Source organism: Mustelus asterias, chromosome 14, assembly GCF_964213995.1.
Source record: "Mustelus asterias chromosome 14, sMusAst1.hap1.1, whole genome shotgun sequence".
Lineage (NCBI taxonomy): Eukaryota > Metazoa > Chordata > Chondrichthyes > Carcharhiniformes > Triakidae > Mustelus > Mustelus asterias.
In genome coordinates, this window is record NC_135814.1 from 85,826,712 (window position 1) to 85,843,770 (window position 17,059).

Sequence of the window (17,059 nt, forward strand, 5' to 3'; positions counted from 1 at the left end):
TGGGAGGAAACCGGAGCACCTGGAGGAAACCCACACAGTCAGTCACCCAAGGTCGGAATTGAACCTAGGTCAATGGTGCTGTGAGGCAGCAGTGCTAACCACTGTGTCACCATGATGCCCAATGCTGAGATTTCTTCAGAAGCACCTGAAATTTGTTTTGTTAAGTTATGTCACCACCTTTTTTCAAAAGATGAGAATATTTTTGTTCAGGAAACCCACCTGGTTCCCAACAATCACAGCAATGAGTTTAGAAAGGAACTATTGGCATTTAGAGTCATAGACTCATTAACACAGATGGACATGATTCATTTCCTTGAGTCCATGTTGATGTGACAGAGCAACTCGATCAGTTCCATTACTCCTCCAACACTGCTCAATAATTGGAGATTATTTTTTCAAAGATCCAAACAGTAGGAATGTAATTTTCGAGGGTTGTTCTTAATATGCCTGATGAGTGTTTTCACCCGATGACTCCAAATTTCATACTTTGGCTGTGCTTATGTGTCTTGAATTATAAGTGTGGAAAATCTAAAGTAGAGTAGCAAGAGAGGAAGAGTCTGCGTGTTTCTGGCAAAGGCTTCCAGAGCATCTCAAGAGTTCTGTGAGGATAATGCAACTCAAGGATGTAATGATATTTGAAGAGGCACAGATGAATGAAAGAAGGATTTCTCATTCCTAGATCTTTTCCACAGAAACCTTGTGGGATTAATACAGCAATAGAAGACTGGTGGTATTAACCACAGTCCCATTTGACTGAACCTGGGAATAATGGGTCTTCCATAGGGGAAAACCCAGAGTTTCTCAAATGGAGGTTACCTGCAAATTATCCAGAGCTAGTTGTTTAAGTAGCAAAGTGATAGAAGTATCACTTCTAAGTATAGCGAGAGATCAATGAAACTCTTACAAAGTTAACACAACTGTGCCATTGTGGGCAGTATGGTAGCACAGTGGTTAGCACTACTGCCACACAGGGACCAGAGTTCAATTCCGGCCTTGGAGTGGAGTTTGCACTTTTTCCCTTTATCTGCATGGGTTTTCTCCAGATGCTCCGGTTTCCCTTCTCAGTCCAACTTTTACAGATGTACAATAGAAAGCATTCTTTCTGGTTGTATCATAACTTGGTATGACTCCTGCTCTACCCAAGACCGCTAGGAACTACGAAAGGTTGTAAATGTAGCCCAATCCATCATGCAAACCAGCTTCCCATCCATTGACTCTGTCTAAACCTCCCGCTACCTTTGCAAAGCAGCCAGCATAATTAAGGACCCCATGCGCCCAGGACATTCTCTCTTCCACCTTCTCCCGTCAGGAAAAAGATAAAAAAGTCTGAGATCGTGTACCAACAGACTCAAGAATAGCTTCTTCCCTGCTGCTGTCAGACGTTTGAATGGACCTACCTTGCATTAAGTTGATCATTCTCTACACCCTAGCTATGACTGTAACACTACATTCTGCACTCTCTTGTTTCCTTCTCTATGAATGGTATGCTTTGTCTGTATAGCACGCAAGAAACAATACTTTTCACTATGTTAATACATGTGGCAATAATAAATCAAATCAAAATCAAAGATGTGTGTGGGTTAGGTTGATTGGCTATGCTAAATTGCTCTTTGGTGCCAGAAAGATTAGTAGGGTAAATACAGGGGGTTACAGGGATAGGGCCTGGGTGGGATTGTTGTCAGTGCAGGCTGGCTGGGCCAAATGGCCTCCTGCACTGTAGAGATTCTATGATTTTAACAAAATGTAGTGGTAAGCCCTCCTAAACGACTGTGTCCTTGTCACTTTGTGCTTCCAAATGTTAGGAATGTGTGGGTCAGGATAAATTTCATTCAAAACATGCAGAAGAGAAAATCTAAAACTTTGCAGCCTTTTTATTCTTGATAGTGGTTGCTTAAAATAAAGATTAAATGAAGTGAGAACAAAATTTTACGCAGCTTGGCAAGGTTAAATATCTCAGAGTTAGCCCTCATTACCAGGGACAGAAAAATGTAGTAAGATTCTATAGCGATACAGAACAAATCAAAGACAAAGCTTAGTGCATACTTTTATTCCAGAAGAAATAGTTAACTCTGAATTTCAGTTTCTAGTTAGAAGTTACATCATTCCAGATAATGAATTTCATTGGCAGATAAAACGTTTTTTGAAGCTTTTAAGGATGATTAAAATCAGATTACCTGGTAACAATTTATTTCATTTTCAACAAAAAAGGTACAACTTAATTCAGAGAAAATATTCTTTAATTTGAGTCAATACCATAGTTCCATAATTTCTTTTAATTTTAATAAACCCTATTATCACTACTACTGCAGGTAGTAACCTCGTGGTCCTTGTGCTGCTTAATTAGGCACTTATTTACTATGGCATGCATTTTTTAGATTCAACATAAATTAGTATATTGGTTTACACGGTTGTGCTCCAAGGAATGAACACTTATGGGTAGATTTTCCATTAGGTTATATCAGCACAATCACAGAATTTTAAACATTTGTTGCACCCAAGAGCAGTTATGCTCATGTTTGGTGCAAATCTTTTATGCTGGTTCAAGATTCGATTTGCCAGAATCAGGCCTTCCCTTAAAACTGGACATAACCCCAAATCAAAATTGAGGAATTCTGCCACATGCACTGACTGGTTTGGAAAGGCTCTTCACTTTGCACTCATTTTCTTAGGCACACAGCAGGCTTGCTATAAGAATATTTTCAATTTTAAATATACTTAAATAGTTTGGTATAGTTTTTAAAAGTCATTTTCAGTGGTTGTTCAACCAGTTTGCCCACAGGTAGAGAACTTTTAAAAACAATATTCATTCCTAGGATGTGAGCAATGCTGGCAGGGCCAGCATTTGTTACCCATCACTAATTGACCCCGAGAAGGTGGTGGTGAGCTTATTTTTCATGATAAACCCATTTTGTAAAGATTACACTGGGTTACCACACTTAAATACATCAAGGAAGTATGTATTTCAAGTTGGAAAAAAAACAAATCTTCTATTACACTGGTTCGTGGAAGATTTCATGTTTGTGATCATGCAAATAAATGTTTGCAGAAATTTGAAGTGTAACCCAACCAGTGCAATGGAAAGGACATTTTGGGAAGCATTTTACAATTGCGTCCAAAGCAAAAACTTGACCCCTAAATATTCAGCAAATGTTCCTCTAAGATAAACACATGTAATGTATCTTATTAATGCTATTTAAATATTCTTTAGATTCAAATCAAGAAATTGAAACCTGCATAAATTCACTGCTTGCTAAGTTACGCAATGATGCGATGGAAGGACTGCACTGTTGAGGTGGTTGCTCCCCAATCTGCAGCTTTCTGGTATACGCCCTTCTCAAGGAGGTACTGCCTTCCACGATAATTTGGAAGTTCGAAGAAAACCCATGCACCATCCAGGACACTACAGGAATCAATATCTTGAATATGGAATTGTTCAAAGACAGATGGACAGTCATCTGTATATTCTATTGTTTGAGTTTCATAATCACCCTTGTTGCAGATTCTGATCTTGTAATTGCCTGAGCCCGTCTGTAAAACAAAAGTATCATGAAGACAATGGCATTCATTCACTCATTTAAAAAATCTATATTTAATTGTTGTTCGTTCTTGTTCCAACAATTTGCTCCCTTTCTCTCTTCAAAAGGTAGTGATTTCTTGTTCGATACCTGCTTAGATGTCATTAATCTGTAAGTGTAGATCATAGAATCACGACAGTGCTGAAATAGGCCATTTGGCCCATCGAGCCTGCACCGACAACAATCCCACCCAGATCCTATTCCCATAAACCAACATTTTTACCCTGCTAATCCCCTTGACACTAAGGGGTAATTTAGTATGGCCAATCAACCTAACCCACAAATCTTTGGACTGTGGGAGCAAACTGGAGCACCCAGAGGAAATCCATGCAGACACAGGTGAACATGCAAACTCCACACAGACAGACAGTCACTCGAGGCCAGAATTGAACCCGGGCCCCTGGCACTGGGGGGCAGCAGTGCTAACCACTGTCCTGCCGTGCTGCCCCCATATGTCAACTGTCATCATGTCAACTGGCACTTTAAACTTAAGAGACGATTATAGCACAACAATTTCCAGCAGGAGGTATTTTATAGGAATTAAGGGCAGAAATCCTGTTGACATCATCTTTAGGCATTCAGGAACTCCGAGCTGAACTGTAGTGCCTCCACTGTTGCCCTGGCAAACTCAGATCAGTGAACTCAATCCCAGCTGGAATTGTACCCACATTCTTATTGTTCATTTTATCTATCACGTTACCACCTGGACTAGCAATGCTGTTGGGATAGCAGGTCTGCATTTCCAAAACAATTATCTATTGTGATGTTAGTGTACCTGGAAGAGTTTTTTTTAAATTCATGCTCACAGCCTTCGGTGATATCGTTGTTGGGTGGAGAAAAAAAAATGGACAGGTCAGATGATAGGGATTTCAGTTTCAGTTCGGAGCTGCAGGTTTGAGTTTTTAGTTCTAGAAGGGGCAGAAAGCTAAAAAGAAGTGTTTTCCCTCTCTCCCCGTTGTTTCGAAAATTCTGTGGTTAGCTGAAAACAAGATCCTGTTTTCCTGAAGGGTGAAAACCTGTTGTTGTTGGGGGCTGGACCAGAGTCTCTCTGGTGTTTGGGAAGCTACCTTGTCTTCAAGCTGTTTTGAGTCTCAAGACCATTTGACTGCAGAATTCAACTAATGGCCTCAACCCCAGTATTACATGAGCCTTAGTCTATGTTCTGTTTAAATGGTTATTTATGGAGGTTGGTTTGATTGGGACAGTTTATATATATTCGTTAAAGGTTAGACATTATTGTGGTTGTTTTGTTTTTTTGTTTGTAATTGTTAAAAGTTATTGCTAATTTTCTTTCCATACATGTTAACTATATTCTTAAATAAACTTTGATAAATACTCCCTAGTGGGTCTTTTGAATCACACCTGAAATCGGACATATCATTCATATTCTAGCCAAATTCAAAATGCAAAACTTATGATTCAGGTAGGCTTCATAAAACACTTGAGTTTCTAACTTGAACTATAACATTATGAACTGGTTGATGATGATAGGTCACAGACCCGAAATCTAAATTGACTCTCATTTGATGCTTCTAAGACAGCTGAGTATTTCAAGCATTTTCTGTTTTTATTTCAAATTTTCAGCATTCACAATGCTTTGCACATCTACTAATTATAATGTTTCATTCAGAGTTTCAGAAGTCCAAACTAGACTAAACCAAACCAATTTTCCTTATGCTTTAATCAGCTCTCAAAATAAGGAAACATTTTAAATTAGATAACGTATCATGCCCCACTTAACTTATTTTTAATAAACAATCAGCTATAGTGGTTAAGTTGCTAAATTGATGTTTTATCTTGTCTATTTGTAAGCAAATGTGCCAGTTAGACTATAAGAAATAGGAACAGGAGTAGGCCATTCAGCCCTTCGAGCCTGCTTCACCATTTAATAAGATCATTCACTAAATCCACTTTCCTGCCTTCTTTCTGAAACCCTTAATTCCCCTACTGACTCAAAACCTATCGATCTCAGTCTTAAAAATGTTCAGGAACTCAGCCTTTACTGCTTCCTGGGGTAAAGAATTCCAAAGATTTGCCACTCCTTGAAAGAAGAAATTCTTCCTAAGTATACAAATATTAATAACTGTTTGGTATTAGTGATATTTAATTCTAAACTTGTCTTTTAACAGAGGAAGAGACAAATATCACAGTATTCTAATGCTCAGTTTGTAAGTGTTAATCGTGTTTACCAATTATGTGCAGTCAGTAAAATATTTGACTTTAATACAAATACATCTGCCATAAACATAATTTCAAATGTTTCGAAGTTGTCTGCAAAAAAATTAAAAATAAACCTACTAGTTGGATCTTGTGGCATGAAGCAATACGATCATTGAATCCCATCCAACTCTTATAGTCAGGGTATTCCCTCTTGGTGAGAACATACAAGAATCCTGTAAAGTTTGGTTGCTCGTACACTGCCCAAGCCCCATTCTCAACTTTGATTGAGTTACAATGGCTTAGAGAGGTGTGAAAATCTGAGCAATCGCTGTCACATTCATAGCGACGGCCCAGAAAATTCTTCTCTTCAAAGAAAGTGATCTACAATTGAATAAAGGAAAAATTAAACTTGTGTTATTCGACATGCTTTGAAAATTTAAGGTAATTATCTTGTTCGCCTATTTCCATGTTTAGCAACAGTTACTTGAAAAAGAAAATTGGTCAGTCCTTTTTCATTTCGACCAACATGTGACAGCCAAAATATTATCATGTTATTGAATATGTTTGTTAAATTATATTTAGAAACATAGAAACTAGAAGCAGGAGTAGGCCATTTGGCCCTTCGAGAATGCTCTGCCATTCATTTTGATCATCAAATTCAATATTCTGATCCCCCCCCCCCTTCCCCCCGTATCCCTTTATCCAATTTCTTCTTGAAATCGCACAATCTTTTGGCCTCAACTACTTTCTGTGGTACTGAATTCCACACATTCGCCACTCTCTGGGTGAAGAAATTTCTCCTCACCTCAGTTCTAAAAGGTTTACCCCTCATCCTCAAACTACGACCCCTAGTCCTGGACTGCCATAGGAACCATTCTTTCTGAATCTACCATGTCTAACCCTGTTAGAATTTTATAAGTTTCTATGAGATCTCCTCTCACTCTTCTAAACTCCAGTGAATATAATCCTAAACATTTCCATCCTAAAATCTCTTACAAACATAGATTTTGAGATCTGCTATATTCATTTTTATTCTCAGGTGTATATAAAAAAATAGTGGGTTGATTTACAACAATGAAGCAGAGCCAATGCTACTGAAGTGCTTCATATCTCAATGCATTTAAAGAACAAAGAACAGTACAGCCCTTTGGCCCACCAAGTCTGTGCCAACACAGATGCCTCTCTAATCTAATATTTTCTTGCCTCTATATGGTCCATATCCCTCTATTCCCTGCCTATTCATGTATCTATCCAGATGCCTCTGGAATGTTGTTATAGAATCTGCTTCCCCCACCTCCTCCAGTAGGACATTCCAGGCATTCGCCACCGTGTGTGAAAAACATGCCCCTTCTAAACTTTCCCCCTCTCACTCTCAACATATGCCCCTGAGTAATTGACCCTTCGACCCTGAAAAAAGACACTGACTATCCACTCTATCCAAGCCTGTCATTATCTTGTAAACCTCTATCAGGCCCCGCCTTATCCTCCAACGCTCCTGTGAAAAACAGTCCAAGTTTGTTCAACCTTTCTTCATAGTCCATATCCACCAAACCAGGCAACATCCTGGTAAATCTCTTCTGCACTCTTTCCAATGCATCAACATCCTTCCGGTAGTGTGGTGACCAGAATTGTACACAATACTCCAAATGCAGCCTAACCAAAAAGTCTAATACAGCTGCAACATGATTTTCCATGATCAAAATGATTTGATGATCTTCCAGTACTACAAAATTCTTACATTGTAGAATCATGCAACACAGAAGGCCAATAATCCATCCTGCTATTTGTTTCATCCCAGACTCCTGCCATCTCTCTAACCCTAAATATAGATCCAATTCCATTTTAAAATTTACTATTGAATCAGCTTCCATCACCCTTTCAGGTACAGCATTCCAGATCATAGAATCATGGAATGATACCTGTGATTAGAACCACTCCCCTGCTCTTTCCCATAGCCAGCACTTTCTTCCTCCCTTTTCAGGTACTAATCCAATACCGGTTTGAAAATTATTAAGATCCTGCTTTCACCACTCTCTCACAAAGTGCATTCCAGATCATGACAACTGGCAGTGTAAAAATATTTTTCCTCATGATACCTTATTCTTTTGCCAATTTTTAAAATCTGTGTCCTCTGGATTTTCTGTTACTGGAAAGTTTAAAGTTCATTTATTAGTGTCACAAGTAGGCTTACATTAACACTGCAATTAAGTTACTGTGAAAATCTCTTAGTCGCCACACTCCCAACACCTGTTCGGGTACACGGAGGGAGAATTTAGCATAGCCAATGCACCTAACCAGCACGTCTTTCGGACTTCGGGAGGCAACTGGAGGAAACCCACGCAGACACAGGGAGACACGTAGACTCCACACCCAGACAGTGACCCAAGCCAGAAATCAAACCCAGGTCCCTGGCACTGTGAGGCAGCAGTGCTAACCACTGTGCCTCCTTAGTTACTCTTTCATAACCCTTCAAGACTTTGAAACACTTCCATCAAATCTTCTCTCATCCTTCTCTACGTTTTGAAGAACAACATAACTGAGGTCGATGATAATCCCTGGTAACATTCGAATAAATTTCCTCTGCACCATGGTCTTGCCATCCTTCCTAAGGTGTAAATTCTAGACTTGGCAACAGTTCTGCTGTTCGGGCTGAACTAATATCTCATAAAAGGTTTAATCTAATTTCCTTACTCTATGCCTCTATTTATAAAACCATGGATCCCATGTGCTTTTCTAACAGCCTTCCCAACTTGTTCTGTCACCTTCAAAGCCTGTACCCACACCCCAGGTCTCTAATTTCTGCATATCCTTTAAAATTCTGCTAATTTGTTTTATAATGTCTCATCGCATTTTTACTGCCAAAATGAATCAATTTTCTTCATTCATTTTTTTTTGTTCATCATTTATGGGATGTGGGAATCGCTGGCTAAAGCAGCATTTATTGCCAATTCTTAATTGCTCATGAGAAGGTAGTGGTGAGCTGTCACTTTGAACCACTGCAGTCCATACAGTGTAGGTATATCCACAGCACTGTTAGGAACGGAGTTCCAGAGTTTTGATCCAGTGACAGTGTTGAAACAGTGATATAGTACCAAGAAAGGATGGTATGTGATTTAGTGGAGAACTTACATGTGCTGGTGTTCCCAACCATCTGCTGCCCTTGTCCTTCTAGGTGGTAGAAGTCATGGGTTTGGAAGGTGCTGTTTAAGGAGCCTTGGTGAGTTGCTGCAGTATATTTTGTAGATGGTACCCACTGTTATCATTGTGCTTCAGTGATGGAGGGAGTGAAAGTGTAAGGTGATGGATGGGATGTTAGTTAAGTGGGCTACTTTGTCCTGGATGGTGTTGAGCTTCTTGTGTGTTGTTGGAGCTGCATTCATCCAGGCAAGTGGAGGGTATTCCATTACACTCCTGACTTATGCCTTGTAGATGGTGGACAGGCTTTGGGAAGTCAGGAGATGAGTTACTTCCTGTAGAATTCTCAAACTCTGACCTGCTCTTATAACCATAGTATTTACATGGCTGGTGCCATTTAGTTTCTGGTCAATGGTAATCTCCATAATATTGATAATGGGGAATTCAGTGATTGTAATGCCATTGAATGTCAAGGGGAGATGGTCATTGCCTGGCACTTGAGAGTTATCAATCCAAATGCGAATGTGGTGTAGATCTTTCTGCACATGTACACGGACTGTTTCAGTATTGGAGGTGTTGGAATGGTACTGAATAGTGCGCCATCAACAGCTAACTGAACAGCAGCAGCACTTCTGACCGTTTGATGGAGGGAAAGTCATTGACAAAGCAGCTGAATATGGTTGGGCCCAGAACACTCTCTGAGGAACCCCTGTAGCAATGTCCTGGGAATGTTAATTAACTTTCAACAACCACAACCATCTTCCTTTGTGCTGGTTACAATTCCAACCAGTGGAGCGTTTACCCCCCGAATCCTATTGCCTCCAGTTTTGCTTGGGCTTCTTGATGTCACATGCTGTCTTGATGCCAAGTGTAATCACTCTCACCTCACGAGTTCAGCTCTATTGTCCACATTTGGACCAAGGCTGCAACAGGATCAGTTCGGTGGAACCCGAACTGCGCATCGGTGAACAAGATATTGCTGAGAAAGCAACATTTGCATCTGTCATGTGTCTACCCATTTCACCAGTCTATGTCTTTTTGAATTCTGTTACTTACCTCCTCACAGAATCTACAGTGTAGAAGGAGGCCATTTGGCCCATTGAGCCTGCACCGACAACAATCCCACCGAGGTCCTATCCCTGTAACCCTATATATTTACCCTCCTAATATCCCTGACACTGAGGGGCAATTTAACATGGCCAATCAACCTAACCCATACATCTTTGGTTTTTGGGAGGAAACCGGAGCACCCGGAGGAAACCCACGCAGACATGGGGAGAACATGAAAATTCCACACACAGTGACCCGATGCCAGAATCGAACCTGGGTCCCTGGCGCTGTGAGGCAGCAGTGCTAACCACTGTGTCACCCTGTTCGTTTACTGCAGTTCTGAGTTAGGTGCTATCTGCAATTTTTAAAATTATGCCCTGGATAGTCAAGACCAAGATGTGGAGATGCTGGCGTTGGACTGTAAAGACTCGCATTCCAATCATTATTTTGTAAATTGAGTTTGTGTCTTTATATGCCCTGTTTGTGAATAGAACTCCCACTTACCTGACGAAGGGGCAGCGCTCCGAAAGCGAGTGGCTTTTGCTACCAAATAAACTTGTTGGACTTTAACCTGGTGTTGTGAGACTTCTTACTGTAGTCAAGATCAATCCATTAAAATGTATAACAAAAAAAGTGCAGTGTTCCAATACCAAGTGGAGGACATAATTGCATATAAAACATCCATTCACTGCGACTACTGTCTGCTTCCTTTCCCTCAGGCAGATTGAATCCATTCAGCCACTGCCCCATTAATCCCATGGGCTTCAATATTGAAAACAAGTCTATTATGTGGTACTTTATCAATGGTCAACTGAAATTCCATATACACTGCATGAACCACACAGCCCTCGTTTGCCCTTTCAATTACAATTTGCTGTGTAAAAAAAAATCTAAGAACAATTCCAGGTACTCCACATATTCCAGATACTCCAATTCTCCACATAACTGAACTCTCTCATTCCTCACACTATTCAGGTAAGATCTCAATTCCAAATCCTGACATCCTTTCTGAGATCTATCCTGTGATTTTTAAAGGGTTGCTACCACTACCATGCTTTTCTAGTCTATACCTCTATTTATAAAGCCCCAAAGGATTCCCTGTGCCTTTTTAAACATCTTCATCAACTTGCCCAGCCACCTTCAAAGGTATATGCATGTAGGCCACTTTGTTCTGAAGTAAAAGGAAGATTTGTATGTATTCTCAGAGTATTCAGAAGTAATTTACAGCCAAATTAAGTACTTTTGGAAAAGGAATACAGCAAAGAAGGTGCACGCAAGCTCCCAGGGTGGCACAGTGGTTAGCACGGTTGTCCCACAGTGCCAGGAACCCAGGTTCGATTCCAGACTTGGGTCACTGTCTGTGCAGACTCTGCACATTCTCCCCGTGTCTGCATGGATTTCCTCCGGGAGCTCTGGTTTCTTCCCATAGTCTGAAAGATGTGCTGGTTAGGTCCACTGGCCATGCTAAATTCTCCCGCAGTGTACCCGAACAGGCGCCGGAGTGTGGCGACTAGGGGATTTTCACAGTAACTTCATTACAGTGTTAAGCCGGCTTGTGACACTAATAAACAAACAGCAATGTAGATCATCTATTTTAGTGATTATGGCTGAGTGATAATTGTTGACCAGGACAGTGGGTAGAACTCCACTGTTCCTCAAAAATAGTGCCCTGGGACCTTTTATACCCACCTGAAAGGGCAGAGGTGTCATTCAAAAGACAGAATTCTAACAATTATCATGTAGATTTGTAAGCTTCAACAGAAGAAACATACACAAAGCTTCTATGGGGACAGAGAGGTACTCTCCCCTTTCTCCAATTTTCACCTTTATTTCTGCATCTCCCTTGCAGGCGTTCACTCATGCCTAACTACACTGAACAGGAACAAATTGGAGATTTCAAAGTTTGTAAACTTGATTCAGACTGGCGAGTACGTGAAAGAAATGCCCCATATCAAGTTTCAGAAATAAACATTTTCTGGGACACCTGGTTTCGATATTTGTGACAATCTTGGCTTGTTATCAGAGGGAATATGACACTTGTTGTCTGCTAATTTATAAATCAGAGTATTCTTACTGTGTCCACCCCAGTTCAACGCCGGCATCTACACATTGTCTCTCACGGTCTCTGATTTACAAAGGCTCGAATAAGTATGTAATCTCAATCCTTACAGTAGTATTTGGGACCTACGATCAGAGTGGACGTTGCTAATCCGATTTACCGTTCTTCACGTGAAATTTCACTATGCCGTTTTATTTGACTATGCCATCGAACCCGATCCTGCCCTGCCCAGTATGCGGTCTTCCCGACAGGTTGCTGCTAGACCTAGTACTGCCATTCTTGCACCAGTTGTTAGCGAATTCAGGGATGAAATCTGAACTGTCCTTTTTTAGGCCATCAGTACAGCTGGACAACATTCTTACCTGAATCCCATTGCTAAAGATATGATAGCCGTTGAATGTTCAATTTCTTGCCAAGGGGAACATTTTAAATAAGCCTGCTAGCATGTTTTCAAACATTGCTTTCAGCGTCAGCAAACTGCATATTATCACGGGACAAGAAAATGCTCTATGATTGTAGCACAGCTAGAGGCTGACAACATTATAAAGCCAGTTTCAGATACCATTGAGGCATCAAAAGACAATCCGACTAAACATTGTACAAATTTCTTGTTAGACAATCGAAACAAAAAAAAGCAATAGGCAAAGATATATTTCAGTCATACTTACTTTCCCCATCTTTGAAGTCTTCTGCTAACAGTTGTGCTATGAGAAACATGGACACGGCTTTTATACGCTGCAGGATTTACAGGATATAGCTCTTTTGTCATGGAAATTAGATCAAAATATCGAGTCAGTCGTTTCAAATCCAGCAAGTTTTCTAGAAAAACTGATGGGATAATAAAATAACTAGAGCGTGAATTCCTCTTAACTGGTTGTTATGTCGGTTAGACTATTGTTGTGGATAAAATTACCAGCTTTGCTGAATCAATTCAATAAAACCATGCAGACAATCAAAGAGGAGAATAATTGGAGTAATTTGTTTCAATCAAGCTGCTGAACAAAAATAAAGCTCTGGCCAGATGTCCTGGCAACTCATCGGTAAAAATGTCATCTCTGAAACTCAGTTCAATTGCTGATCTGTGGTGAGTTTCTTCATCTCAGCTGCAACAAGAGTTGGACCGGGCTTAGAGAAGAAATTATTATCCTTGGCACAGCTAAGAGCTGATAAAATTGATATATTGTTTATTTCAGATTTCATCGCGACACCAGCAAGACAATCTATTCTAACGCTGCAATTTCCTGTTAAACAACTACGACGGTTGTCACCTAAACAGGGGCTGCAGATGAATGGGGACAGGATCATGCTTAGGCACCTTATGAATAAGAACCATGCGAATACCCCATGGCTGTGGAATTGTGTGTTAGAAAGTCAACATCTTCAGGGAAAAAACAGTAAAACACAGGTGGGAAATGACGGTTTATTGTGCGACAGTTGATAATCAAAAGGGTTCCTATTATAGTTTTACGAATTTAATTTACTTTTCAATCGCAAGCCATTTCAGATCGAGTGCTCAGTAGATAGATGTGACATCAATACTTCTGCCTTATATTTGTTTAAAAAATGGAATACTATTAGATATTAAACCGTGCCGCCCAAAACACGAGACTCCTTAAATCGTGTAAAGCACCGATTTGCTGGTTAACATTGTTACTGGAACCAAACTTATTTGCAATCTTGGCCAACGATTTTGATTTGATTAATTATTATCACATGTACTAGTATACAGTGAAAAGTATTGTTTCTTGCGCGCTATACAGGCAAAGCATACCGTTCACAGTGAAGGAGAGGCTGCAGAATGTAGTGTTACAGTCATAGCTAGGGTGTAGAGAAAGATCAACTTAATATAAGGTAGTTCCATTCAAAGGTCTGGCAGCAGGGAAGAAGCTATTCTTGGGTTGGTTGATACCTGTTCTCAGAGATACACTGCGGAGGGAATTTAAGATAAAGTGGTTTCTGTGAACATAATAATGAAATTGTCTAACGTGTTCACAAAGGCTGGAATGCGAAATGGCATTTAGCCAATCCTCCATTTAGGATCCAAACTACTTCCTACCATTTCATCTGCAGTTCACCCCTTAAGAATCATTGGGTAACATCAGGCAGCACGGGACCCCTGCTTCCACCTTTTCAATGTTTTGTGGTATACATTTCTCTTTGAGGCCCGTGCTGAACCTCAATGTAAATACGTCTCTCTATTCATCTGTCCACAAGGAAGAGCGTAAGCATACAAGACAACAGGACAACGTGCCTATTAAAAATTCTTCTGCCTATTGCTAAAACAATCAACTTAGACAATCCATAGCATTATACAAGTTATAGTATGTACAACCCACAGTACTGCTTGATCTTATTAAAGGAATGCATTTAATATTTTTTAAAGTAAGGGTCAAACTGAGGATGGGGTGCGAGAGGAGAATAGTTTGGATTCTAAATGGAGGAAAGGAGCTAATTGGCTGAATGCCATTTTCTCACTCCAGCCTCTGTTAGCATGTTACACAATTATATCTCATTATGTTTACAGACATCATTTTATCTCAAATTCCTTCTGCCATACATCTTAGTTGACCAAGATTGCAAAATGAGTTTAGCTCCATATTTCATATGTATAGGCATATGGCTAGTCGAAAGAATCAGCTTTCTATTGTCTCTTTATCAGAAAACATCTGGGAAAGCAGCATGGCTGGTATCAACAACTCACCTCAGGATGTGAATCCAAAGGTCGGGATTTTGAATCTAACAGTTCAGGCATATTCATAGCACTAAATTATACTGTAAACTTCAGTAAAGTCCATGATTCCCTATACAATCTCAACAGATGACAATCAAATGTTGAGGAAGATGAAGCTAAATTCGTTAGTGTTAATAATGAGTTGGCTCATTGGTAAGAAAATTACAAAAGTTGCTCGTTCAAAATCTCACTGGTGGCTAACATACTGAAGGCAGACATCTTCCTGTGGTGAAAAACCATGGACTATGCTGGGACCCCTGCAGCTGACCAAGACCATCTTCTGAGTTGAACGATATTACTCAAAAGTACTCAACAAAGGCAGTTTTAAAAAGACTATTGTAATTAATCAAGTATTGCCCTACAGATAAATTAAGAAGTTTTCCCCTTTCCTTAAATTAAACAGAAATAAAATGAACCACAAAATTACCAACAAATTTTGCATATGCCATCGGTTTTCTTAACCCATAGCTGCATTTAATGTGGTGCACTAGACAACAACAAACCAGGACACAGCATAGTTAGGATTTAACATTTTAGATTTTGTTGAAATGGGAGAAAGGGTAAATTCAATAAGTACAAGAGGGTATTTTGTTATTTTTCATATTATTCCATACAGTGCAGAATAATATTGATCATAGACAATTACAAAGTTTTCCTAAAAGTGATAAAGTTACAATAAATGCAACTGACCCAACAACTGCAGTTCGAGACTGTTATAATAAACAGTTTGTAACTTTGGACTCAAGATAAACGTTGAAGAAGTTTGATTTTCCAAGGTATTCCACGTTGGATCAGCAATTTTAAGGAGTGAACAGTTGAACCACTAAAACTTGGAAGGACACAGGTTTAATTTTAGCATCACAATGGGTTTCTGCATCCCTTGGATAAAGCATCCATAATTCCTGCTCCTGACTGCTATCCATCAACAATGTTGGAAATGTATATGTAAAAATCAAATAGAGGCCAGGGCTGAGCTCGGCACCAATGCTCTCCAGAACACACCGGCTTGTCGTACTCTTTATTGTTGAGGTTCATGCACATAATAGGCACATGGGCAATGTAGAAGTATGCTGCTGCAAATGGAGCAAACACTGGCCTGAAGGGGAGTAGGGAAGAAAAATGATGAACGGGGTAACGGGAAAAAAACCAAACTAAAATGTTTAAGTGTTGGGCAAAATCTGTTTTGGGCAAACATTTTGCCTGTCAATAAGCAGAGAAGAAAATATTCTCGGATGCTTTTGGGCATCAGGAGAAAATGAGATAATGCAGGAAGAACACCCAAGTGCTGGGGAAGCCTTACATTATTTTAGCTTGTACAAAAATAAACTTAAGGCAGAATTGAATATGATGGGATAAAAACTAAAGGTTAAGGAAAACTGAGGTTAAGGAAATACACATTATTAAACTCTAAATTTCCTATAAAGATCTGAATGGGACGAGAAACACAAAGCTTTTGGAACTACTGAGAGAAGTGAGCAAAGGGGTGGGGGGGGGGGTGGAGAAGGAGGCACATTTCAAAGAAGCTAATAAAATATTCATAATATACAATATTAAGCATTCTTTTCTCTATCTCCCTGGTATTTAAAGCTAAGTCCACAGTTAGGGGTCAAGCTCCTTGTGTTCAAAGTGAATTTTAATTAGGGCTAAGCATGAAACTGTACTGCATAAATTTTTTTTAAATCTATATAAACTGCCATTATATTGATGCTAAGAATAAAAATGAAATTAATCTTTGAATAGCACCATAATTGCAAGAATAACTTGGTGAACCAAACTGCAAAGTCTAATATAACGCTATTTGAAATGTGGTAATGGCACTAATGTGTGAAACATGCACAAAAAATTTGTTGTATTACATTTTTATGAAATGCATAATTCATTAGAGCCCAACCACAATCGAATGATGCAGACTTTCAAAAAAAATGTATATTTGAAAGTGACGCAATGAAGGAGGAGCCCAAATTTGATTCAGTTATAGTCATGAGAATAAATCTGAACACAGAGCTTGTGAATTATCAACATGTAGTTTGCTTTGAGGAAGTAGGAGCTGGAATAAGACTGTCCAGCTGCTGACGATGTCCAGTTTGATCCAGCCATTCACAGAATTCCTGCTCCACCAGGTTTTGAAACAGCTTGCGTTGTTCTCTGGAAGAGAGCAGTAAAAATATTAGCAAAGCTGTTAAAACATTCTAAACTTTTCACCAAGACGAGGCATCTGTTCTGTTTTCCCAGGTTCAACAACTGATCAACAAGCAACGTCCATCACTCAGTCAACACTCACCCACCCTGCGAATTTCTATTTTCATACGCAAATCAAAATAAAGATTGCGCTACTGTACTACATTCTCT

At 39.6% G+C, this 17,059-nt stretch overlaps 2 protein-coding genes across 5 annotated transcripts in view; both read right to left on the bottom strand.

Moving 5' to 3' along the window:
• Positions 1 to 1,903: 1,903 nt before the first annotated feature.
• Positions 1,904 to 16,855, bottom strand: LOC144503835 (gamma-crystallin S-like). Its single transcript, XM_078228767.1, has 4 exons — positions 15,401 to 16,855; positions 12,648 to 12,807; positions 5,874 to 6,116; positions 1,904 to 3,528 (listed from the first exon to the last, which is right to left on the bottom strand). The coding sequence occupies exons 2-4, from the start codon at positions 12,654 to 12,656 to the stop codon at positions 3,256 to 3,258; spliced, it is 525 nt and encodes a 174-aa protein (XP_078084893.1). The 5' UTR covers positions 12,657 to 12,807; positions 15,401 to 16,855; the 3' UTR covers positions 1,904 to 3,255.
• Positions 15,136 to 17,059, bottom strand: part of tbccd1 (TBCC domain containing 1) — a 59,900-nt gene continuing 57,976 nt past the window's right edge. For all 4 annotated transcript variants that reach the window (XM_078228764.1, XM_078228765.1, XM_078228761.1 and 1 more), the window contains one exon: positions 15,136 to 16,855. In XM_078228764.1, coding sequence (XP_078084890.1) covers positions 16,726 to 16,855 — 130 coding nt within the window. In that variant the 3' untranslated portion in view covers positions 15,136 to 16,725. The remainder of the gene's footprint in view (positions 16,856 to 17,059) is intronic.